The sequence below is a fragment of the Carassius auratus genome, unplaced genomic scaffold (genome assembly GCF_003368295.1).
Source record: "Carassius auratus strain Wakin unplaced genomic scaffold, ASM336829v1 scaf_tig00214575, whole genome shotgun sequence".
NCBI classification, from domain to species: Eukaryota; Metazoa; Chordata; class Actinopteri; order Cypriniformes; family Cyprinidae; genus Carassius; species Carassius auratus.
Window position 1 is genome coordinate 1,515,936 of NW_020527719.1, and position 27,868 is coordinate 1,543,803.

The window sequence follows — 27,868 nt, forward strand, 5'->3', positions numbered from 1 at the left end:
GTATACTTGTGCATTCTTTTGTTTAAATATTTATTTGTATATTATATTCATATTTTTTTATATCAACAACAACAGTATTTATTGTTTACATTTTTAATTGCTTGTATTTCTCATCATTTTATTATTATTATTATTACAGATTATTTTACTTGAACAGTTCTTTACAAATGTGAAGATCAATGCTTAAATGTGACTTAATATACTTAGTTAATACTTTTAAAGCACTTTTATACCCCATAATGTTTAATGTATCCATATATTAATAATTATTATTAATCATCATCAACAATAAATATAAAAATAAAAAAATATTATAAATCTAACCATCTAATCTAATACAATATAGTAAAAATATCAAACCTTTTAATTCAATATTAAAAGTTTTTAAATAAAGCAAAATGTTTAGTAGCATGTTAGCTTTTGCTGTGGCATCAAGAATTGTGAAATTTTACTGGTATTGATATTGACTATTAAAGGTCCTATGACATGAAAATTTCACTTTCTGAGGTTTTTTAAGATTAATATGAGTTCCCCTAGCCTGTGTATGCTACCCAAGTTTCTAGAAATTTGAATCGGTGCAAATTGAGATTTTTCTATCTTTCTCTGCCTTTGAGAAAATGGAAGCTCAAACGGGCTGATCTTGAATCTCCTCGTTGTGACGTTGTAACGAGAATTGTTACCTCCCCTTTCTCTGCTTTGCCCGCCCAAATATTTACATATAATACAGACTCTGTCTACTCAATGCTCATCACTGCAGCCTTTCATGTGATGGGAAAAGGTCTAAAAAATAATTATATAATCAACACTTCCACGATTTGTTAATCTCGACAGCTGTAATAGTAAAAAAAAAAAAAAAAAAAATATATATATATTTGAGAGGTGTTTCACATGTAATATGCATTTCGAATTAAAGATGTCAGCCAATCACAACAGTTGTGGTTTACTCGGAGTCTCACAGCAGACACGCCCCTTCAAACAGAGCATTCAAGCCAGAGGGCTAATATTAGGATATAAAAATGCTTTTTATTTCTAAATTTTAAATGTAAAAATCATTCTAACTATATAAATACACCTAAGGAAACATTACAAAGCATTTAAAGAAAGGGAAATAATCCATGTCATGGGACCTTTAAATAAAAGCTTTCCTGAACGTCCTTTATACAGTATTTTCAACATGTCATTGTGACTATTAGAATTTAGAGGGCAAAAACTTTGCTGACCTTTCAGTAACTATGTCAGAGTAAGAGGAGGTTGAGAGAAATGATAGCAAGAGAGGAAAGAAGATGAGGTGCATTGAGAAATTTCCCAGGGGTGCAGGAACTCTGAATATATATATATATATATATATATATATATATATATATATATATATATATATATATAAATATATCTGGCGCATGACCAAAACTTAACAGAGCTATGCTTTTGGCCCATGTCATAAATAAATTTCCCCTCTGTCTTGCAGATGGCCTGGCTGCCCTGTCGTTCTCCATCAGCTCGCTCACCTTGATTGGCATGCTGGCAGTGATCACATACACGGTGAGTGGCCAACACAGAATTGGTAATGCTTGGTGGTTACTTGTGCCCCATCGATTTGCATGCGTTTACGAGGGGTTGTGCGAAGAGACTGCTCAGCACTGTCACGGGGAGGCAATTTTAGACATAATATGCACATTTCTGTCCACAATTTAAGTATGCTTGTCTGTCCTTTTATATACCGCTAGTGCCATTTGCCATTGGTTGAAAGATACAGATTGTCCCGCCCTAAACTCATGCCATTGGTTGAACCAGTGTCAGGCTGGTTTGGAAGTTAAAACAGTTGTTGTAATGACAACAACTAAGGTGATTTTTACATTTATAGATGTGTAAGAGAATCATTTTCCTGAAGTGGTTGTTGACCTAGCTTTGACTGTAGAATCCCGATAGGTCATCTTCATGCGTAGGTTTCTCATATTCCACAAAGGCCGCTGTATGGAAACAGTCTTTGATTGTAGTCATCCTGAATGATGAAATGGCCCCTCAATGTTAGAAATGTTTTGTGATTCTTGCGTTTTGGCCTGCAATCGCTCAAAATGACACTCTGTCATTTCTCACCGATGTGTGCCCGAGACGTCGGTGTGATGTATATGGCCTGTTATCTCTCTCCTATTTATATATCTGAGCCTGAAGGCCATTAATAAACGCCTGTATTCTGATTCCTTCAGCATACTGTAGCTGTTCTATTCGGATAAGATAAATTGATTGTACTGTAACACTTGTTAATGTTATCCATTTTTCAACATCATGAGGAACCAGGCTATGAGAATCTCCGCTTTGTCAGGGATTGAAGAGAATGAGGTGGAATACGTTCACTGTGGCACACTGTTTGAAACAAATATATAAATATAACATTTACATAAAGGAGCATATTCAATAGCATAATCATTTTTGCAGTGATAAAGAAATTGTTATCGCAAATTGTGAACTGGTGCTTATGTGTATAATAACATGCGTAATATTTTGTAATACCTCTTTTTAGGATCCTTTGAGGTATTAAATGTTGGAAAAAATAGCATTTATTCAAAATAGAAATTTAACTGTCAACACTGCATAAAAAAAAGGGATTATTATTTTTTTGAAAAGTAATTATTTTATTTAGCAAGCATGTATTACATTCATAAAAATATAATAGTTATCACTAGTATTCTTACTAAATCTTTTTAATTTGAATAAATGGTCTTCTTTATATATATATATTTAAATAAGTGCTGTCAATCGATAAATCGCAATTAATCACATCCTAAATAAACTTTTTTTAACATAATATGTCTCTGTGCTGTGTATATTTATTATATATATAAATACACACACATGCATGTCAAATATCTGAAAAATTTTATATTTATATATTAAATATATTTATTATAAATATAGACGTAAATACATGTAAATATTTTCAAAATATATACTGTAGTTGTGTGTATATATACATAATAAATATAAACAAAACACACGCATATATTATGCAAATAAAAAACTTACTGTTGATGTGATTAATCGTGATACTGTTTTATTGTATTTTTATCAAATAAATGTAGCTTTGATGAGCATAAGAGACTTCTTTAAAAAACATAAAAATCTTACTGATCCCAATCTTTTAAAATCACATATATTTAGATCTAAATTTAATAATTTCATATTTAAGAATAATAGTATTTACACACCATATTTGCCAATTTAATTTTGGATATTTTGAAATTTCAGTAAGAATCCCACTGAATTGCTGCTGCTTTTAGGTCTAAGTCACTAATAAGTCACTGCTTAAATTGTGCTTTTCACGTAATTGTAATCGTACATAACGGAGACTTTTCAAGCTTTTGAATACTAGCCTGTATTAAAGGTTAGACAATTTTCAAAATGCTTTGAGGATGGTAATGTTCTCCTTTCTGACCTCCTGTTGTCAGAAGCCCAGAGAGCTGCTTATGGAGAAAGAAAGACTCCTAGTGCGCTGTTGTTTTTAATCTTCTCCGCTGTGGTATAGAGACTCAAAACCAATCAAAGATACCTTGTCAAAACCCAGGTTTCTCTCACTTGGGCTGTTCCTAATGCACTTTCTCTTTCCTGTTGTTGCTTTTCCCACCCCTCCTCCCTTTCTACACCAAAGAACTCGAATCACCCATCCTCCCTAATCCAAGTTTCTAAAGCGATGGGTGATTTATCATACCAGCCTATGTGTTATTATTATGCATGATTAACCTAATGGAATCTAAGTGATGGGCACCGTATGCAGCCGCAGTATTGTCCAGGGTGGGCAGGTTAATTTATCACTGCACTTTGAGCCAAGGTGGCCAGTTGCTCTTAATTCAAACCACTGGCCGAGATGTAAACCTGTAATGACAACACCACGGCCGGCTGAGTTTCAACTAAACACTAAAGCATGCATTTCAAACCTTCAGCACTTGCTGTTTTTGGCCAGCATCACACTTTGCTGAGCTACTGGGAAATTAATATTCAACCTAAGCACATACAAACAGGAGCCTCGGCTTGTTAATAAGCCTCTGAAGTGCCATATGGTCAGGGCGGGCGATGGTAACTTACCTATCCAATGCTTGGATGGCCAGCTCTTAAAAACAATCATGCTGGGAGTTTTAATCGTGCTTTTTAAGTGAAACAGCATGCAGTTGCAAAAGTTTGGTTATTTCAGGCTGTTTGGGGATGAATTGCTTATTCGGGAAAATGCAGAAGAGCTCCTTCTAGGTAAATGTTGTTTGTTCTTTGAACTGAAGAAAGTGGTTTTGCACTTGAAACGCCTTTTTTACTTCCTGCACGATGGCTCGTATATTGCTTTAATCCTCAGAAGAGAGAATTCAAGCATTTGCACACGTCTTTTAAACTTTCCACCGACAGGATTTAAATGACAGTCACTGTTGTGTACAGTATGTGTCAGTTCTTGCCACTTCATTCTAAACTTTTCCCATTAGTGATCACCAATCACCTTGAACTCACCTTCACCTCATCCGTGTTTATCGTCTGAAAGGGCTCTCCATTTTTTGACACCTTTATGTACTCGTAGACCCTCCTTTGTCCAAGATGCTGTTTCAGGAAGCCTTTATCACCCTTAATGTTATGAGGTGCAAAAGTGTGTTTTATGCTTGATCGAGCCCCGTTCTGCTCAAAGCGGTTCCTGACCTCTCAAAGTCTAAACCGGTTGCCGTGCTTCAAAAACGCTGTTTGCATTCTCACTTGAACCCATTTAACATCCTTCGTTAGGTAATATCGATGCTGATGTCTTATATCAAGCTTATTTTGCTGCTGGTGTGACATTACAATGAAAATGATTAACCCGCTGACTTTTTAATGTGCATGTAATATTTGCATATGCATATGAGCGTATATCACGGCTCTTTGATCTGTCCACTTGACCATGGGCCGTCTCAGTGTGGTGATTTAAAAGACTGGCTTGCATGCTGACGTTTAGCCCTGGAGGGTTCCTCTCCCTCTTAAATCTGCGGCCCAAAAATGCTGATTCCCAACGAGAGGGTGACCGCATTAATTTCCACTGATTTAATCATAGTGCTGCAAAAATGACCTGCGACTGGCAAGAGAGGCTCTTCCTCCTCCTCACCGTCTCGGGTGCATCTGAGGAACCACTTCAACAACAAATGCCATAATTTGAATTTTCTCAGGTCTCCTCTTATATGCAGAGCTTCTTTTTCCATTTCTCATTCCTATTCATGGGATTCTTGCAACAGAAAAAATGCTTTTTCCACCTGTCTATTTAATTAGTTAAATTGTTTTATTTTTATTCTTTTTTGCTTGTTTGATGGTTTTCTTTCTTTCTTTCTTTCTTTCTTTCTTTCTTTCTTTCTTTCTTTCTTTCTTTCTTTCTTTCTTTCTTTCTTTCTTTCTTTCTTTCTTTCTTTCCTATAATGACATTACAGATAGATATCAGGACCAAACAATATATTATATTATGTAATACAAAAAATTGTTAGTTCATGGTACTTAATATACTGTATACTGTAATCATTATTATTTGTGACTCTGCACCACAAAACCAGTCATGAAAAAATAAATAAGCTTTCCATTGATGTATGGTTTGTTAGGATTGGACATTATTTGGTCGAGATACAATTATTTGAAAATCTGCCTTTAAATCTGTCCAAATTAAGTTCTTAGCAATGCATATTACTAATAAAAAAAAATATACATTTAATGTAGAAAATGTACAAAATATTTTCATGAAACATGATCTTTACGTTAAGGTACAATTTGTAAGATTTTTGAAGTAAAATATCCAAAAACCACTAGGCTAGTGTTATATATTTTGTCCAGCTGATTACTAACAGTATCTCTAATGTTTTCAGCTACTTGTAAATCATGAGAAAATTCCCATTCTAAACAGTGACACGGGGCAGTGCAGTCGCCTGTCAATGACATTAGTTACCCTTTATGACCGCCTTTACTGAAGTAGAAACCACATGACAACAGTACCGTGGACAAATACGGAAATAGCTTCGCGACGAACTTCAACTAGAAAGAGATGCCGATCTCGCTTGTGTTTTACTCGACAGGTGAGTTGTTTTGATTCGTATATTTACAGAAAATATATGCTATTATAACGATCAACAAGATTAGTATTATGGGGCATACACGCCAAACGTGGGACATCGCGTCTCTAAACCTGCGCGAGGACAAGTCTGATCCATATTCTGATCGCATCTTTGCATTGACTTTGTATGTAATCTACTGGCACAAATCGTTGAACTCGCGATAAATCTATGATTTATATTTCCATCTGATTGATGGCCGTCAGTGGTTGGGTAGAAGACAACAAATCCCATCATTCCACGCTCCTTCTTAGCGTCATCAAACCACGCGATTGTTATTGTTTTGGTAGTGCGCCCTCTAGTGGCAGGTCCTATAACCTGTACCTTTAATGTACAAATAATTTTTGGCATAAAAGAAAAATGTATAACTTTGACCCATTCAATGAATTTTTGGCTATTGCTACAAATATACTGTACCTGTGCTACTTAAGACTTTTTTTGTGGCTAGTGTCACATTTATAACTGAAGTTGTTTGTTGACGGCTGACAGAGGTAGGGAATAGTTACACAGTAACTATACTGCATTTTTACCATTTTAGCTGAAACATTGTATTGACCAATCAGCACCCAGAACCAGAGCTGCAGTGTGTGTTTTATAAAGACATATATTAATTTAGTTTTTACCATGACAAGTGACACAGATGTGTTTCTCTCCACACCTGCATGGATGGTGTAAATTGACAGTGTTATATTTACAAAGCAACAGAAAATAGAATTAGCCTCTCATTTCCAGCAGTGTAACACATTTATATTTAATTTACAGACCACAAAAGGGACAGAAGAAACACTGAAACACCATCTGGCAGAAGACCATTGCTTGTTCCATGCTGAACTCTCTATACATCTGTTTATATTTTTTTGACAGTTTTATCCACTTTCTTTGTCTTCATTATGGCATGAACAAAGAAGAGAGTGTTTTAATATAGCAATGCGAGATCGTCCTTTTGATGGTTTAATGTTGCATGTAATTTTAGTGGATGTACTGATTTTTGTTGTTTTGTTGACAAATTGACATTGCTGTACATCCATTTCCTCCTTAATCAGAAAAGATGCTTTTTTGACATTATTTGCATAACTGTAGTATGCTCTGTTGACATTGAAAACATGATTTGGATGTTAATTTAAATGACCTCAAACACAAAGTTAAAGAGTTAAAAGAGTCGATTACTCAAAATAATCAAACGGCTTCATGGTGAAAATCCTAAAATCCTAACGTGAAATCCTAAATTCATTCATCTGAAAATTTGTTTACATGTTTTTAAAATAAGTAGAAAAGCCCTAAATTTATTGGTAAAAATGTGAGGAAAACCTTATAAATAGTCCTAAGGTGTACAGAAATTTAGTGCGTTAAAATATTTTTTTGCGAAGTCTGACACATTGAAATGTGTATAGAATGTCAGAAGAAATTCATAGTTTTGTGGCAGCGCACACTTTCCCCATGCAGGCTGTTGAACAAAAGCATCCTTGTGCAAGGGGGTGTATGCCTCTACTCTCTCGCTCTCCGATCCCCACTTTCATCCCTCTATCCTCCGTTCTCCCAGCTGACAACCGCAACCCCTTCATCTTCCATCTCTCCACCTTTCCTCTCTCTCTCTCTCTCTTCGCCCCTCTTCCTCAAACTATCATACTCACTCTCTGTCTCCTGCCTCAGGTCTCCTTTTCCAATCAGCACAGAACACACCTGTTTTTGTTTGGAGTGTCTCTTTTATTTTTCTCATGCTTGACGGACTGCAGGGGCGAGGAGGGCAGGAAAGAATGGGAAAGAGGAGGCGAGAAGGAGCAGACGTCTCACCGGGGTTGCAGGACAGATTCCTCTTTTATGAGGGAGTGCTTGGTATTCGGGACATGGTCCGGCCTTTAGAGCCCTCGTGATTCAAAGCAGAGGGTGTCACGGCCCATGGCAACGGCTGAACACACTTGGCCTGACTCTCGCAATGACGTGTTTTACAGAGCACGTCACTTGCTCTAAAAGCATCTTCGGCAGAGAAGATAAAAAGGTCACCAGTGTTTTAGCCACCTTCTGAAGATCTAATTGTGCCGCTGACTTTTCTTAGCATTTTGATATGAAAGCTTTTGAAAACGGCAGAACTGCACAAATGCGGGTACATGAGTTTTTTTTTTTTTTTTTTTTTTTCTCGAGGTGCGTGTACGCACAACCTTGTCTCTTTTATTCTCCGGCTGTATTGATTTGCTACCAGGAGAGTATTGAAGATGGTCTTTATTTTTAATTAAAGTTCACAAAGCCCATATTGAAAAGCTAGCAGGTTTCTGACCCAAGTCTCACTGTATAAGACCTGCGCTTCCTAATGCCAAGATGTGAAAAGAAAAGCATCGATGAGCTCAGTGTTGAAATAACCTCTGATTTACGGCCTCCAGAAATGGCAGGGTTTTATCATATTTCCCTACATGAGCTCAGATATATCTTCTGTCATGCACTGTGCATGTGAAAGTGCACTTTGTGCCGTCACATGGGGGCACTGTTAGGCTGTGCATTGCTGGAAAGCAAGCCGTACATCTCAAAATGGTCGCTGCATGCAAACACACACTCTCACACTCTTTTCATCTCCTCCTCTTCACCCTCGTTGCACAGAAAACACATACATGGATTCAGTGGGCTTCTGAATGACACCATTTAGAAAGTGCTCTTTATTATCAAGTGCCATAATGTATGGATTTAGTTCCTCTGCACAGCGGCACTTAGAGGCAATCGGCAGGACTCTTGGTGAAATTGTGGTGGCACTCTGCCTGATGACTGTGAATGGTGTATAATTGGTCTTTAATGCTCATTCTTTCTCTATGTCAGGCGTACGGGATGTCCGTCCTACCGCTGAACCTGATTAAAGGCACGCGCAGCATCCTGTATGAGCGTCTGGAGAACACTGAAGACACGGAGGAGGTGGAGCACCAGATAGACAAGCTCAAAGCCAAGGTCTCCGTGTGTGTGTGAACTGAATTCAGATTCAGATTTATTTATTATCAACTGCTTGTCTGTTGCTGTCCTTGAGGTCAGTGGTTTTTGATCGGTGGGTCTCGACCCAAGATTGGTCTGAGGGCTGTCAACAGATTCAAATAAAGATTGCAATTAGTGTACTACTGTTCAGAAAGTTTGGGATAGTTTTAATACTTTTATCCAGCAAAGATGCATTCAGCTGATACAAAATTAAATAGATAAAGATAATGTTTTTGAGCAGCAAATCAACATATTAGAAATTTCTGAGTAGAGTAAGGGATGCTGAAAATTCAGCTTTGTAATCACAGGAATAAACACTTCAAAATGAATTATAATAATAATTGTGTGTGTGTGTATATATATATATATATATATTATAAAATGATACTGACAACCAAAGTTTTGGACGGAAGTGTAGTAAAATTATAAAGCTTAAAAGGAAGAAGAAACACTTCCCGTATCTTCCTCTATGTTGGGATCAAAGGTTTTACAGTGACGTGGTTTTGTATGACATCCCTTGTCTGTATAAACCTTGAACAGAATATCAACAACTAAAGGAAACTATGACCTATGCCACACTAAATATTGGTTTACAGACAAACCTGTAGCAGTAACCATAGATCATTTAATTGATTCACCAAATGCATAAATGTAAACGAGGACAAGCAAGGGTTCGTACCAACCTCAGCTTTTTGTGGCAATAATTGGCTGCTGAGAAAATTGAACCATTTAAGACATTTTGAATTTGAAACCAAATAAAATATTAAAAACCAGTAGGATTTATTTTATGCAATAATCAGTTTGTACCTTTCTCTTCAGTGTGCCGATGGGCGTCCTCTCTCAATGAGAGACCGGAGGAACCTCCAGGATCTTGAAGCCAAGCTACAGGTGCTCCGTCGGCAGGGTCGTCACCTTGAGATTGCAGAGAGGAACTGCTGCAATAAAGTGGGCTCAGCTCTCCGTCCCATGAAGGTTTGTTGAGTTTTACCTTAGATAAACTTTACTGACTTGTACATGTGCCTTATTCAGTTTCAACTACTCCTGATTGCTCACATTGAATTGTTTCTGTTTTTTGTCAGTGTTGTGTGTTTGGCTTTGAATCAGAGAGGTCATGCAAAAAGAATTCCAATTTTCTATGATCTTTTTGAAATTACTTTAGTTTGTTTGTGTGTGTGTGTGTACTCTCAAAACAAGATATAAAATAACAACATCTCAAAGAGACCATCTTCTGAAACTGACTAAAAAATGACTGAATGTGTACAACTTTCTGACAGCTGAAAACATATGAGCAGCCACATTTATTTTAACAAGGTGGCACAATATAGTTTTAAGTCTTAGGGTGAGAGAAAGACCTAATTATGACAAAACCTCTTAAAAAAATAAAAAGCTGATGATTGTAATGAGGATTTTTGGCAAATAAACTTTGCAGTGTTCAGTAGCCGTTTTTGAAAGAATACAGTTTCTTTAACTCATACTTTGGATCAAACAGTAAATGCTTCAAATCATAAACAGCTGTCTTCCCACACACCGAAACAACTGAATATCCAGAGGTGACAGTTCTCTCTGATTGAATAAGAGTGGCATTTGTAAGAGATTTTTACGTGTCAAATGATGCCAGTTCAAGTTCAGCTCTTTGTGAGCTGCAATCCTCACCCTGTTGCACCACATTTTATCAGAAGTCATTCAAATGGCTTGTATTTTCTCAAAAGTGATGAAATCAAAATTAACCCTATTTTCTTCCACAATAATAGTTCCTGGTCTTTATCAGAACGTTTTTCTGCTTTTTTTTTAGAAGATTTGGAAAATAGTGTATGAGTCATACAATTACGTATTTTTATTATTTTTTGTTAAGGTTAACTAATAGACAAAAGCTATTTCGACATTGTTATCAGATTATTTGAATCTTAAATAATCTTGAAAAAATTTTCATCTTAAATCTTGCCAGTTTTATACTCTGGTAATTTAATAACCATTCATTTAATGAAAGTTATTGCAATAATAGTAAATAAATTTAGATGCCATCTGCAAACTCTCATTCAGGAATTTTCTTTCACTTGTGCATCCATTAAATTATGGAATAAAAAAAGGGTTACAGATGCCATTTCATTACTTTAAAAATTCCATTGGTTTTGCAATAAAACCATCAGAGCATTTGCATAAAGTTTATATAAGTTTAGACTTAAATATACTGTACTGCAACACTTGCTTAAAATGTATGTTCTTTTCCCTTTTGATGTTTGATGTTTTTCAAGCATTTTCGTCGTCTTGTTCCTAATTCATAGTTCCATTATGTCACTATCCTATCTTGCAAAGTCTATCAAGGTGGAGGTGTGAAGAAAAGTAATTTTCCTGGTGACTTTGATGTAAAACGTACATTATGACTTCATTTGAATGCCCCCATGTATTCCCAGGAAATTCCAGAAAACCTTTGGGTTTTATCACCTTGGCACAGATTTGCCAAACTGAGTAACCACTTTGCTAGATGCATTATTTCTCCTTACGTCTGCGCTTTCATCCAGCTAATGAAGCCATTTTTTAAATTTAATATATATAATATTTCTATTTATTTATTTGGCAACTCTTTTCCGATTTGTGTGCTCGCTGGGATTGACCTTGACTGTGTTAAAGGCAAATTCTAATATGCTCTAGTATGACTTCCTTTCTCCTGTGGGACACAAAAAATTATGTTTAAAGAATATCCTGGCTATTCAGGTGAACTAAGGGCTGTTAACCATGAAAATAGCAAAATGTGGTTGAGTAAATGATGACAGAATTTCAATATTCGGAGAAATTTCTCATTAAATATACATCTAGTGATGCAAAAAATTGCTGTGATTGTCACAAACCTTCTGCACTCTTCTAGCCTATCTTTAAAATGTTTTCTGCCTCTCATTCACTTGCTGTTATTCTCTGCATCGTTTCTTCTCCCAGCATGCTATGCACCAGAGGGGTTCCTCATTTCTGTCTTTAGTGGCCCACTAGCAGCAGACGTGAGCATGGCACTCTTAATGATAGACTCCAGACTCTATTTATACCTAAACTAGGCTTGAGATTTACAAATTTTCCCATAAGAGCTTTGGGGGAAATGCATACTGAGAGGAATCTGTCTGCCAAACAGATCTCTCCATAAGTCACTGCACCTTGTTTACGTTGCAATGATGCGCTGCGCTTGTTTAAGCTTAGCATATGTCTGATTTACAGTGTAAATTTAACGATTTAGTGCAAAAGTCAGCTTCTCCTCAGATTCTCCAAGGGCCGATTTCAGGCTCGATCCGCCGCTCCCTGCTGCGAAGTCTCACGTGTACTTTGTTGTCGCTAACACAACATGTGTACTGATTCAACACATTTCCGTTGTGAGAGCCATTGGCATTACGTAACAGAGTTGCGTGGCTGTGGAAAGTGAGGCCAAGTGGGTGGTTTGTTAACTGTTGCATGGGTGGTCCAACGGGTCGATTTGATACGTGTGAGTTCCTGCTGGTGAGTTTAGATAAATTCAGCTGTCAGCACAGACTAATAGATTGCGAGGTACACAAATACATGAGCGCACACCTCTATTACCCTTTAATGTAGACCCGGCAGATGTGATTGATTCCATTTAGAGAGCAGGTTAATTGACCTAAATTCTGTATCAGATTGATTGATTAAGTTTGATTGATTTTAATTATTGTGTTTACCGTTTCATCTGTGGCGGAAATTGGTTCGGAAAATTGAAAGTGGTGTATTGGAGGTGCTAAAGGAATTTTAATGAGCCCTCGGAAGATGAAATGCAACACTTACCATGCAAATTGCACATATTTCCTCCCTTTGCGACAAATAACGAGCACACTGGATCTATACATATAGTCGTCACGGTGGTTCGCTTGTAACTGTAGAGCTGTGGTAGATGTGAACATGTGTCAATAGGTTTGCACATTAGAACCCAGCAGGCCCCGGGAATGACAGCAGTGGCAGGTGGTCGCGAGTCCAATTATAAAATGAATAAACCTGTTTATGAAGCCTGTGCGAGTGTGAGGCCTATAGAGGCTTTCATTGTCATTCAAAGGATATTAAAAAAAATCTCTCCTGTAATACACTTTCAGACAGTGCACTGATAATGCAGCCCTTGGCAGAGCTCAGAGCAAGGACGATTATGGACTGGGCCAATGTGACCAGGGGCGTCTGACTGCCAGGGGCCTCAAGCGGTCCGTTATGGCAAAACATGGGGAAACAAGCCGCTGCAGATGTAAAATTGATATAGATAACAAACAGGGTTTGAATGTGTGCACAATGTGAAATAAACAAGGCAATGAGAGAAGTTAACTTTTTCTGTGCCTTCCTCAAGGCAAATTAGCATCCTTAATGCTATGTTGTATAGTTCATTGGTATTTTGGAGATTGTGTTCTATTTTGTGGTACATTGTTACATTTTACTTTTTTTTTTGCACTTAAAGGTCCTTTTACACAGCCACTTTAAGGCTCTGTGCCTGCTCAAAAGTCAGTGTTAAGATGCAATGCTAAATCAAAGAACTCAGCCCCTAGTATCAACATATACATTTGTAATTGCTGTGTAAATTAATTTAAGGGGTTAGTTCACCCAAAAATCTAAATGAGCACATGATTTACTCACCGTCAAGACATCCTAGGTGTATATGACTTTCTTCTTTCAGACAAAATTCAAAAGGATTTAAAAAAATGTCCTTCCGCTAACTGACGTGCGCATGGAAGTATGGAAACTTTGTTTCCTTTGCTTCTGTTAACAAAGGTCGGATGTCGCGAGACTAACATATTCTTACCTGCGCTTGTGCTACACATACATCCCTGTGCCTGGAATGGCTTGCACATGAAACAGTTGCTTGTAAGATCCAGCGCAACACTTTCTGGGTGAACAGCATTGAACATGAACACGTGAGGACACCTGAATTTCACCTCAAAAGGGCTTTTCTGCAACTTCTACATTTAAATGTAATAAAATGTAAAGATAAAAATCTTTTTGGGCCTCTAAAAATGGCCTCTTTATCGGCATGATATTTGAGTAAATGCATGTGGAAATGTCTTCTCTAAGGGGAACCATAACTATTCAACATGTTGACATGTCGTGTAGATACCTTCCTAAAGGGTGTTTAGGTAGCAGTGTGTATGTATTGAAGATTGCTGTTTTGTTTACATTTACATTTATGCATTTTTAGACGCTTTTATCCAAAGCGACTTACAGTGCATTCAGGCTATACATCTGTGTGTATGTGTGTTCCCAGGGAATTGAACTCATGACCTTTTGCGCTGTTAACGCAATGCTCTGCCGCCGAGCCACAGGAACACATATGTTGTGTAGCTGAAGGCATGAATAATGAATTGCCTGATGCTGTAACTTTTGTTATTATTAATGTACTCCTTTCTCTAAAGTCAAAGCTCTCGCTGTCACTGTTATTGCAGCTATAACTGCACGCGTTTATTATTGGTATTACAGCAACAGCTTGAGACATAAATTCCTAATATACGCTTAGAATAGCTCCAGCTGTGTTTTTAACCACAAAGCGTAATTCTAGCATCACTAATAACTCGCAGTCATTCATTTGAATTAGTTATAGATCATGTCTCGAAGGCGGATTCACACTCATTTACAAATCTATGTTCTCGCTACAGTTCACAATCTGTCATATTGTTTCTTGAGGGAAATGTGTGTTCAATGGGTATGGCACTTGCTTTTGTGTTTTTTATTAGCATTGTGTGGTCTAATGTAATTATTACATAAAACAATGTTAGCATACATGTGATATATGTATTATTTACTATTATAGAGGAGTTGCTCTAAATATTAAAAAACAGGCAGACGGATGGGTAGATAGATGTGTCCATCTTTTATGTCTCTCTGTATATTTTCTGCTTGTTCTAAATTTGGTTTTTCTTCTTTTTGCCACCTCTTTTCCTTTGTTTTGTGAAAATCTGGAATGAATACTGCACACGTCGGGGTTTTGTTTACTCCCTCAAGTCAAGTCAAGCAGACGTGAGCTCCGGGAGGCCAGTCAAAAGCAGCCGTTCAGTCTGGCATATTGGTTTTGTTTTGCTTTGTGGGTTGTGAGTGTTTGTGTCTCCGTCTTTGTTCATTTACTCATTCCTCTGCAGTTCAGTCTGTTCCTTATTTAGAGAGCTTGTGACCATGTCATCCATATTACTCTTTGTGACTGTGTCAGTCTGAGGTGGGTCGCACCATATGGCCATGTGTAAAAAATCATCTGGTTAGACATGATGGACCAGTTTCAGTCCTTCGCACAAATATTTGGTGCTGAAGTGTGTATTTATTCATACTAATATATGTGTGTTTGTAAATAATTGTTGAGGAGTAACTAAGAAGTAGAAGTTAAATGAATCAGTTTGTTTCAAAAGAATCGGTTCACTAATTCCTAGTTCCCTCTAAAGTGAACATTTTGTCATCATTTACCTAATTTCACACCGAACCCACATGATTTTGAAGAACATCTAGGCAACTCTTCAGTATTATGAGAGTAAATAAGGACTGGGGTTGTCAAGTTCCACAATGACAAAAAAAAATAAATAAAATAAAAGTATCATAAAAGTCATCCATATGACTCATGCACTATATTCCAAGTCTTCTAAAGATATACGATACATTGTGTGAAGAACTATCCCATATCTTCATATGACTTCAGAAGACTTGGAATATAGTGCATAAGTCATCTAGACTAGTTTTTATGGTACTTTTATGCCATTTGTGAAGCTTTGCCATTTTTCTGCTCATATCCGCTTCAGAAAAATTGCATAGAAACGAGCAACCAGTGAATTATTTATCATTCATAGTAGAAGAAAAAAAGTCATGGGTTTAGAATGGATCAGCATTTTTTTTTTTTTTTTTGGAATAACTAAATGTGTTTTACAGCATAATGAATGTTTAGAATGTTTAGTCATGAATGTCTGTTTGTCATTGTTATTTTCAATTAATTTATTTTATTAATGACAGTTGATACAAACTGATCTGCTATTTGGAATAGATAATAGGAAAAATGTTGGTTTTTATAATAAAACATTATTATTATAATTCATCTTTGCCTATCTCTATGCCTATGGTATTTTCTTTATTGAAAGAAATGTATACTTTTATTCAGCAAGGACACATCAAATTAATCAGAAGTAATGTTAAAAACCTTAACATTGTTACAAAATATGTCCATCTCAAATAAATGTTTTTCTTCTGTTGTTGCTATGCATTTAAATAAATCCTGAAAAACTAAGCAGCACATTTAGTTTTTTAATCTGTCATGGATTTTCTGTGGTCTTGTGATTTTGTGATATTTCAATAAGGATACTAAACTTTTAAAGTAGTTTGTCCAGACTTTTGTAACTTTGTCTCTTTTCCGTCTTGTCAGATCTTGCTCGGGGTCTTCTTCATCCTGGTGGCCCTTTTGTTCTTCATGACCTTGTTTATTTCTAAGTAAGTTACATCAACCTGTATGAAATGTCACTCTGATGGCAGACTCTACCCACTGTTTTTCTTACATTCACACGTTACCAACAAATGACTCACCCCACTGAAAAGGCACAGGAAGAATGACGTCCCCTCAGAGCACAGTGCATTTGAGGAACACTTTGATCCAGTGCTGGAGTTGCCATAAATCTGTTGTTATTGTACACACACACATTCATCAACACTTGCAGCGCTCTAAATTAGTTCATACTTACAATAATGTACCATCATTCTATAGCAGACCATGGAGAACTGTAGTTAATGATGTTTTTAAATTCAGTCTCTTATGTGATGATGCTGTTAAATGTGTTTTTCTTGTTGCAGTCTGGATAAAGCTTTACATTCAGCTGGTATCAGCACTGGATTTATCATCTTTGGGACCAACCTAACCAACCCTCTTAATGAGCTACTGCTGGCACTGCAACCGGTGAGTAACCTTCTCATTTTCTTTTGTCTCATAATCACGTTATGTTTGTGTTCTCAACTTGAGGGCTAGTGAAAACCAGAGCTGTGTGTTGAGTCCGGAGGAGAAAGTGCCAGAAATGGAAAGTGTGGTTCATTTTGGTTTTACTACGAAACTTATCAGCAGGACAGCACTTGCTTGAGCCTGTTGCAAGAAAAGTGAAGAATGCGATCGACTGTAGGCAATTTCTGCCAAGACAAGCAACATTATTCTGTAATTGGCAAGTGCACACTGTCAATCAAAAGTTTGGACACACCTACTCATTCCTTTTTGAATGTTTCTTGATATTTGAATGAAAAACTGTAAAATAGAAAAAAATGAAAGTATGATGATTATGTAATGGCCATGAAGGTATTGAACTAATGAAGGTATTGAAGAGTTTCATGTGCACTTGTTGGCTGCTGTTCTTCAACTTTGTCATATGTAATAGTAATAATAAGTTTTCAAAAAAAAAAAAAAAAAAAAAAGATTTTTTTTTTCATTTTGTTTTCTTAAGAAATTCATGCACATCTTTCAAAAGTTTGGAGTTATTAATATTTTGAATGTTTTTGATCGGCTGTTATTATTATAATAATTAAAATATTATTACAATTTAAAATGAATGTTTTCTATTTTAATATTTTTTTTTTTATGTAATTCATTCTTATGATGCATAGATCAATTTTCAGCAGCCATTACTCCATGGTTTCAGAGTCACATGATCCTTCAGAAATCATTTTAATGTTCTAATTCGATACTCAAGAAACATTCATTTTTATTAACATTTAAAATCAATAATTTTTTGGAAACTGTGATGCATTCTTTGACGAATGCAAAGTTCAAAGAACAGCATTTCTTTGAAATATAAATCTTTTGTAATTTGTTACAAATGGCTTTACTGTCAAAATTGATTAATTTAACACGTCCTTGCCGAAGGAAAGTATTAGTTTCTTTCAAAAGAAAAAACATTTTTGAATGGTAGTGCATGTCAGCACAATTTATCATGTAGTGCTTTTGGAAGAGATTTCAAATCCCTCAATCTTCTTCAAGTAGCACAGTGATCAGTTTCCATGTGCTTGAATAAAATATGATCACTTCACTCGCTACTTGGAGAGATGGCTTGATTTAAACCAAATTGTTTAGGAATGCAGACCATTGATTTCTGCAAGTAGGCCATGTGAAAAGGGAAAAGTAAAAGTAATTTGCAAAAGCATAAGGCATGCAGGCTGGAGAGTTATTGCTCATGCTTCCAGAAACATTTCTAATTTGTACTTCATGATGTCACTGACCATATTCCGTCTTTGAAATGAGGACAACAGGTAAGGTCAGTGTGTGTTTAGCTCATTGCAAAACCAGCATTTCTGCTCCAGTGGAGTTATGGAGGACAAGCTGCCAACGGAAGAGGCTTCGCCGTTTCCACGAGCCAACAGCTCTTCCAGGAAACAGGAGGATCATTTTTAGCTTGACATTCAAACAGTTCTGCCATGTACTTCCTGTGGCTCTTTTGAGGTGAAATGCATTGAAAATAGTCAGGATTGCTGAAAGATTACCTCAGAGTTGTGGAGCGATACATCTCTAGCACAGGAGTGACAGTATTTTAGGCCACCGCTGAGTGTGTGAGTGTATATATATCCTTTGTGCCTCCAGCGTCGTGTGCTTTGTGAAACATGCATCACTTAGTCTGAAAACCACTCTGGTACACAAAGAAAAAAGCAGTAAGTGTGGACAACACAGTCATGGCCTTCCAGCCATCTTCATTGTCAGGGTAATGGTTCTTAGTTGACACTCAGGCCTGAAAAGTGTGTTGTGTGTGGATGAATAGAGACTGCATTGTAGAGCTGGTGAATGTTTGAAATACTGTAGATCAGTGGTTTTCAACCTGTGGTCCGCGGCCCCCTAGTCCATTCTAGGGCTGTGCGATTAAAAGAAAACGTCATAAAATCACGTTTTGAGCGTGCGCATATGCGTCCAGGTTCACACACTGTCTGTGATGCGCCTTTTTTCTGAGCCAATGTTGACGGATCAGAGCGTTCTCACTGCGGTAAAAGGCTAGAAATAAAAACGTGCGAAAATAATTAATGTCTAACACATGAGCATAGAGTGAATTTGTTAGTGAACAGGATGCAGTTTAAGTGAGAGGAGACACGTTTTAAGTGTGCACACTCTCTCCTCGCAAAGCAGCGTGTATCTGAGCAAGCACGACCGGTTTTGTGACAGAGCAAAGGAAATCTGCTGCGAACAGAGAGATTCGCACTCGTGCATTATTTTAATGTGCTTTCGTGTTATATTTATGCGCTCTCACTGCTGACCGTATACACATACTGTATACACACTGCAAACACCTGAGGCACCGCTACAATTAATGAGCTCTATGAACAATGCATGGCAAAAAAGAAAAAAAAATCCCTGTATACAGGATTTTTTTTTATTTATTTTTTTTTTTTTGCAAGTCTATACATTTTTTTACATCTTCACTATAGTGATAATTTTGACTTTTTTGAGATGTTACAACTTTTTGATAAAGCTCTGATTGGTTTTCTTTTGGAAATATGTTTCAAATTAATCCTGAATGCGTTCATGACTGTAAAAGCACAATTGCAAAATTGATCAAAAAAATCGCGATAGTTTTTTTTTTTTTTTGTCCATATCGCACAGCCCTAGTTTATTCAATAAATATAGTTTAAAATCTAGCTTCTGAGTACTAAGTTATTAACCCAACAATAGCGGGGTCAGTTAATTTTTTTGAAGTGGGCCGCGCAAACATATGTGTTTGGTTGTGTGGGCCGCGAGTTGAAAAAGGTTGGGAACCACTGCTGTAGATCAAGGCCTTCTGATTTTTTTGGAGTTGTCGTTCAAAACTGCTTGAATTTCTCTTGTTTCTGCAGGTTTTCCCGCTGGACTATATTCTCATCACAATCATCACCATGTACTTTGTCTTCACTTCCATGGCTGGGATCCGTAACATGGGGATTTGGTTCTTCTGGATAAGGGTGAGACACTACAGTGTTATTTTTTCTTTTCTTTTTTTTTTTTTTCATTCACCTGTTTCATTAAACATTTTTATTTTGGCGAGAGTGTTGTTGTAATGAATATTAATGATTAGCCATTTAGATTGTATAGGCAAAACGTATGTACATTGGGACTGCAAAAACTTTTAAAAACGTTCTTTCTTTTTTAAATACTATTTTAGAAGTTATATGCTGGTTTATGTGTAAATACAATTAATACAGTTTTATATAATACATATGTAACATAATAACATTTTTTTTTAATAAACTTTGTTTTTCATTACAAAAAAAATAATAATAGTAATCTCCTTTTTTCTGTAATTTCATACAATATACCAACAATAAAAATGCTGTATGTTAAACCTTATACAGTGCTTGTCAGAAATGTGGAAAGCTCACCAAAGCTGTATTTAAGTGCTCAAAATACAGTGAAAACTGTAATATTGTGGAATAGTTTTACAGTTTAACTCTTTTTTTTTATTTTAATATATTTAAAAATGTAATTTTTACCTGTGATTTAAATTACATTTTCCTTAAATACATGATCCTTCAGAAATCATTCAAATATGACAATTGTTGCATTGCATATAAAAACTGAAAAAAAAAATAAAAAAATAATGATATGCTGTGCAAAACAATAAATATTTAATTTATTAATAATAACAACAACAAAAAGTCATTTTTTTCCCCATATTTTATCTATAACATAAAACATTATAATGTTTGGTTTTTCAATACAAATACAAATCCATCATGAACTACTGGCAAGAATTGTGCAGCAGTCCTTAGTAATGCACCAAAATTCCTGTCTTAGAAATTCTGGTTATTAATCTGAACAATTTTCCTTTGTGCCATAACTCATAATCCATAACTACACCTTTTACTAGGAAAAATGTTTTCATGTCAGTTTGGACCCTTTTAAAGTATCCATTATTGCAACTCTGCTTTATCAATCCTTGTTTTTGTTGCTCTGAATGCAGCATTATTTGTAAAGTGCATTTCTCTCAATACTTGTGCATATGAATAATGTTGGGATGTTTTTTGTTTCTATTTGTGCAGCTGTATAAAATCAGGCCTCAGAGAACCCGACCGCAGGCCCTACTCTTCCTCTGCATGATCCTCCTCCTCATCGTCCTTCACACCAGCTACATGATCTACAGCCTGGCCCCGCAGTACGTCATGTACGGCAGCCAGAAATACCTGCTGCAGGTGAGTGGTGGCTTGTTTTGTGTATACACAGTCAATCCCCTGTGCTACACAGCATCAGGATTACAGGATTACAGCTGTCATAATCTGAGCAAAAAGGGCCCACGCCTGTGACATAAGTATGTAATGATCAACCCTTTACAAAGCAAGTGTTTGAAAGCTTTTCAAAACCTTCTCTCTTCAAAAGTCATTCCTGCATCTCTTATTTATTTCCTTTTGCTTCTTCTAAGCTCTGTACATTCATATGAGGTTAAAAACTACCCAAAGTCTTTGACCTGATCATGTTAAGTGTGGAAACTTGCCCGTGTGTTCTTTACTGTGACTCGTGTTATATGTAGCCTAGCTCAGGTTATTCTTGCCGTCCAAGAACCACCCACTTAGACTGGAAGAGACCCTTCAGACCTAGATGTGACGCCTTTGAATAAACATTCTTTTTTATTATTTGCTTAATTATACCACGGTAATAGATTATCATAGAAAAAAAAAAAAGGAAGTTAGATAAACCCAGCTGTCATGGCAATTTCGGTCAGCGCTTGCCATTTTTATGTGGACAATGCATCAGGTGGTCGCTGTACAGACTGTGAACGATCCAAGGGAGACAGTGGCTGAAACTGACAAACTCGTCATCAATCAAATCTGATGTCTCTTCACTTCCTGGAAGGCTAGCAGTCATTCTGCATCTGTCCAGTGGTGCATGTTATCCCGTTTGATTACTTCCAAAAGTTATGCTGCCTTTGCGTAAATACAAGCTCAAATGAAGAGTAATTTGCTGTGAGGCTGACAAGCTGTCAGGAGGCTGATGGGGCAAATCGTCTGCCGAGGACAGAGAAGGAAGGACTGCTCGCGGCAAGATCGAACCTGTTCTACTCAGTAAACACCACAGCATGTGTTGGAATCCGTTACATATGTCCTTTGCCCCTCTGCAGGGTCAGATGTAAATATTGAAATAAGCATAAACGAAATACGTGTCTTGCAGGGTTGTGTGCCATGCACAATTGAATTGGGGAAGCTTTTAAAAAATTCCAATTAAATTATTGAATTGGAATTGATGTAGCAAACAGGATACAGAATTGGAATTTAAATTGGAATGGTAAGAAGAATAATTGATTGAAACACAATTCCAAGAAATGTATGTGAATGTCATTTTCAGTAGCTGAAAGTAGTTTGCATTGGATTTGGGTTTGTAATTAAAAAATATAATTTATTATTAAGGATAAAATGTAAAATATATTTTAGTTAATGTTAAATGTGTTATTTAATTTGATAAAGAATATTTAAGTATTAAATGAATATATGCTTTAGAAATAATTATTTTTTAGATGATATATTTATATTTATATATTTTTTTGACTCATCAGTACACCAGATAGTTCATATATTTATTTACTTTTAACAAATGCATTATCTCTAAGCACATGGGATGGGTAATTGAAACTGTAATTGTATTTCTGAGCACATTCCCATAATGTAATAACTCAAAAAGCTTATGAGTCAGTCTGCCTCTTATAATTAGTGTGTGTCAAATGAAATTATGCAGAATGAGTCAGTCATGACTTTTTTTATTTAATTTTTTTGCTTGCTTTTGTTATCAGTATTCTTGTAAGAGAGGGTTCTAGAAATATAAGTGTTGTTTATACTCACTCTAGTCTGTGTTGTTTTAGCACTAGTTTACTGAAGGAATTATGTGAATTGGGTTTAATTATGAAGCAAGTCTTTAAAATGAATAAACTGTGCTCAACTACACCACATGTTTGCATACAAGACATATCACAATGCTCTTCTCCATCATTTGATGAAGCACTACTACCATTATAAATGTAAACATTATTATTTTTTTGTTTTTTATAAAATGACATTTACTGCGACTTTAGTGTTAACAGTGCCACATTATACACATAGCTGAGTTTTGTAAATATGCAGTATAATGAGTCTAATTAAATGACTAATGACAATGACTTAATTTAAATACAGCATGGCTATTCTAATTTTTAGTGGCTGGTTAAACTGAATGGTAAATGGATATTTTTATACTGAATTAATGTGCACAAAACTGCTTTGTAAGATGTTAAGTTAGTGAACGTGAAAAAAAGACAAATACCATATCACAATGGTAATGTCTTATATGTGCTTACGTAAAAAGCTAAAGCATATTCCTTTTGTTTAACTTCCATGCATTTAGAGCCCTGTTCCATAGTTCAGATTGGGTTTATTGAGTGTATTTTCTTTCCCAGACCCCGCTGCCCACAGCAGACCCATCACAAGGCAATCACACCGCTACCATCACTAAGATATGTGACGCAGACGCTCCTGAAGGTAAGACCGTCATTCTTTATCACCCACAGAGTGACTGACTTCAGTGGATAATGCTTCACCATACCATAGGGAATGGTTGGTGAGGAGTTGTAAAGAGGTTGTATAATGGAATTTCTTTTCTTATTTTTTTTCTTTTTTTTGTCCTGCAAAGAAGCCAGTAATAACAGAGGTATTTTACATGTGGAGGTGTTAAATGTACAGTAGCCAAAACATCTAGTTAAATTCTAAGGGGCTATACATATATGTATGCTTATGCATTGTTTTTTTGTTTTTTTTGGCCATTTAAGGAGCCTGTGGACTGTGACTGTCCATATTTTTCACACTTGGTTCATATTGTTCCCATTCATTTTCTTCATTGTGATAAAAAAAAAAATGCTTTCTAAGCCATAAACTAAACCAACTCTGAGATGAATGACCACAGTACAAACTTGAAAATGATAAAAGATATAATACTTTTCAAAAGTGTGGGGTCAGTGAGATTCAAAAGTTTTTGGTCTTTGTTTTTTGTTTTTTAAGAAATTAATACATTTATTCACAAGAACAGATTAAACTGGTCATAGGGTGATAGTAAACACATATTTTTGATCATTTCTATTTTAGATAAGTGTTGTTCAAAGAATCATAACTCAATTTCAAGGTTTTCACAAAAAATATTAAGCAGCACAACTGTTTTCAAGATCGATGGTAATAAGAACTGTTTCTTGTGCACAAAATCAACACATAATGATTTCTGAAGGATCATGTGACATTAAAGACTGAAGTGGACTGCCATCACAAAAGTAAATAAATTCAAAAATTCTAAATATGTAGACGTATATATAGACGTTTTACAATATTGCTGTTTTAGTTTATTTTTGATCTAATAGATGCAGATTTGATTAGCTATACATTTATAAATATAAATTAAATATTTTTAAGTTTATTGCAAAATAGTCATTTGTATGCAAGTGGTTTGAGAGACTATAATTTTCAGTGCTTCATGGGAGTGAATCTCTTTCCACAATTTACATTTTCATGGTAACCGCAATCGGTGTCTTCAGAGTAATGGGTAGTTTACTTCCTCACTGGGAATTTTGCAATTAAACTCGACTGAAATCACACTTCCATGCACATACATCACCCATTAACAACCTCAGAGCTCATAACAGGTCTGTTTTGAAAGGTTTATTTGTTATTGTTCAACATCAGTTTCTCTATGGAGAAAATAAACAGGGTTTTTACTTCTGGAACCCTACTGTTGTGCTCTGTTCTCGCCTACTATATCTGCAACAAACTAATATTTGCTTGTTTTCTCGATTACAGTGCTGCCCATGCAGATACAAGTTTGACTATATATCAGTCGCTCCCCCAAATATTTATTTGTACTTCAGTTATGATGAGATGAGCAGAGTAAACAGTAAATAGAACAAAATAGATTTTGCAGAAGACAGCATGAAGAAGAAGCAGTAGTATTAATGATGCTAGATGTGAGATGAAATCATAAACCAGCAGGAGACGGACTCAGAATCTGAATAGGAGATCAAAACTGTTTCAGGTGTGACGGACCATTGCTTTTTTGTACTGCTGTATCTGGATGTATCCAAGTGTTTGGTTTTGTGTGCTCAGCCCCTGAGGACAGACTGCAAATAGTCTTGATAATACAAAGATGTGAAGTTAGATGTCATGCCTGCAGAACATGACCCCTTGCAGCTTTTCTCTGTGTTCATTATGGAAGGGTGAGATGGCAAATATCAGTCTATCAGAGGGAGATCTACATTAATTAAAATGCTGTAAAATTAGCGGCTTAAGCCACCAGATGTGTTAATTACGATCTATAAGGTTAATTGCCACCATACATTTGCAGTTAATTGCTGATAGATCTGTGTGCTTTGAGTGTGCAGGACACAAGGAGGAATCTAGTTCAACATAATATAAACATTGCACTCAGAGATTTTATTCCCACGATGGCAGAAAAGAAAAAAGGCGGCTTAAAATACGGAACAATGATTTGCTGTAAAAAGCTTTGATTTAGTGTTTTAACAGCATTATATCGTTCTCTGAGTGTGTAATGAGTGATTTTAAGCTCTTTAACATCTAGTTAATTTAATACCAGGTCTGTCTCTTAGTGTGTTTTTGACACATTTTTTACGAGATCAACTTCAAAACCTGGGAAATTGAGCTATAAGTTATTCCGCAATGTCACGGTGGATTCAGATTGGATTGGTTATGGTTTGATATACTGCCATCCAGCCTGAGAGTGCAGCCATGATACCATTTTCCATCCAGAGGAGGGCACTCCGATATTACATTCCAGTCCCATTGGAAGATATTGGAATAATAATGAAATCAAAGATATTAATATGCAATTGGATCAGTGAACCAAGAAGAAGTGGCCAATCTTCCTTAATGTCCTTAAGACGTGTCCCCCATCAGCTGTAACCTTTCCTAAAATACACCTCTCTATGCTGGGCTAAATTCCACCTGCTAATTGCTTCTCACTCACTTCAGGTCCCTGGATTGTGCCAGAATATCAGACTGACAGGCTAAGAAATTCTTCTGCGCTCCGTTTTCATCGGCCTCTATTAAAAATTCAGGTCATGTTAAAGATGACTTCAGCCGCAAAGTGATCGTATTAGCTAGATAGTTTACATTTTCTGAAGAAAAATGTTCAAAACTCACTCTCACAGTGTCGGCGGTGTACTGTATTTTTATGATATTGCTAGGGTGTTCTAGGTGGTTGCTAAGGTGTTCTGAATATTTCTTTGGCATACTTAATATGTTGTTGCTTCCAGGGTGTTATAGGTGACTGGTAGGGTTGTTGCTACACAGTTGCTGATGTGTTCCATATATCATTTATGTTTCTATGCTGTTTTTGAGTGTTCTAAGTGGTTGCTAAGGTGAATTTTTTTTTTGGCATGTTTCTATGCTGTTGCCAGGGTTTTCTAGGTAGTTGCTAAGGTGTTTTGAATGTTTTTGGCATGTTTCTGTTCTATTGTTTTATGTTCTTAATAAGCATGATATATGTTGCTAGGGTGTTCCAGGTGGTTGCTAAGGTAAATTCCTTTTGGGATGTTTCTGTTGTTACTAGGGTATTCTATGTAGTGGCTAAGGTGAACCATTTTTTAGAATGTTTTTATGCTGTTGCTAGGTTGTCCCAGCTCCTTGCTAAGGTGGGCTGCATTTGGAAGTTCCCAGGAGGGAATTCCAATTCTGCTTACCGTCCTGTCTCCGGAGTTACCTTCTCCTGATCTAATTTTGAAGGCACTTAACTGCCTTTGATATCCCACAATCCTGTGCGTTCCATTCTGTGATGGTTGAGCTAAAAAAATAAAGATGGCGTCTGAAAGTTGCGTTTGGTGGTCAGTTTGTGTGTAAATGCATATTTATGAATACCATTTTGCCCTTTTGATGTTATTTCTAGTGAGAAATTGGTATTATAGTAATTTAATATTTGTTTAGTTATCATCAAAACTCATTCTATTTTGTTGTAGATCACATTATGCTGCCTCAGATGTCTGTCCGGAATCAGTTTCATTGAGGTTCCTACGTGTAAAAACACTGCCTGCAAAGTCATTGTCTCATAAGGCAGTGAGGCAGCAAGTCAACTGCATAGGCTGTGAATTGTTTTGGGGATTTTTCTGTGCTGTTGCTAGAGTGTTCTAGGTGGTTTCTAAGGTGAAATGTTTTTGGCATGCTTCTACACTGTTGTTAGGGTGTTCTAAGTATTTACGAGGGTCAATGGATTTCAGCATGTTTATTCTGTTGCTAGAGTGACCTAGGCAGTTGCTAAGGTCAGTTTTTTAGCATGTTTCTGTGTTGTTGCTATGGTGTTCTGGCTGAGGTGAAAAGTTTTTGGGATTTTTTTAGGCTGTTGGTAGGGTGTTCTAGACTGTTGTTAAGTGAAATTATTTTTTGCCATGTTTCTACACTGTTACTCGGGTGTTCTCGGTGGTTACTAAGGTAAATGGATTTTAGCATGATTATTCTGTTGCTAGGGTTTTCTAGGTGGCTGCTTAGATCATTTGTTTTAAGCATGTTGATGTTGCTAGGGTGTTCTAGGTAGTTGCTAAGCTAAATTGTTTTTGAAATGTTTCTACACTGTTGCTAGGGTGTTCTAGGTGGTTAAGTTGAATGGTTTTGGGTATGATTATTCTGTTGCAAGGGTGTTCTGTGCGGCTGCTAAGGTAATTAGTTTTTCAGCATATTCCTGTGCTGTTGCTAGTGTGTTCTAAGTGGTTGCTACACAGTTGCTACAGTGTTCTGAATGTTTTTTTTTAGCATGTTTTTGAACTGTTATGGCTCAGGTCCCTTCAGTGTAAGTAAATGCCACTCATTTTATCCCCTGCCAGGTAAAAAAAAAAAATGTCAGATTGCTCTGAACAGTAATATCACACCTCAACAAGCCGCATGATTTGAAGTATCCTTCA

At 36.3% G+C, this 27,868-nt stretch overlaps 1 protein-coding gene across 1 annotated transcript in view; it reads left to right on the plus strand.

Annotated features, from left to right (window-relative positions):
* LOC113092362 (probable lysosomal cobalamin transporter) overlaps positions 1–27,868 on the plus strand; it is an 84,454-nt gene that overhangs the window by 39,556 nt on the left and 17,030 nt on the right. The window contains exons 7-14 of the mRNA XM_026257944.1: positions 1,466–1,539; positions 8,892–9,017; positions 9,858–10,010; positions 16,396–16,460; positions 16,818–16,920; positions 19,821–19,925; positions 21,003–21,152; positions 23,381–23,462. Coding sequence (XP_026113729.1) covers positions 1,466–1,539; positions 8,892–9,017; positions 9,858–10,010; positions 16,396–16,460; positions 16,818–16,920; positions 19,821–19,925; positions 21,003–21,152; positions 23,381–23,462 — 858 coding nt within the window. The remainder of the gene's footprint in view (positions 1–1,465; positions 1,540–8,891; positions 9,018–9,857; positions 10,011–16,395; positions 16,461–16,817; positions 16,921–19,820; positions 19,926–21,002; positions 21,153–23,380; positions 23,463–27,868) is intronic.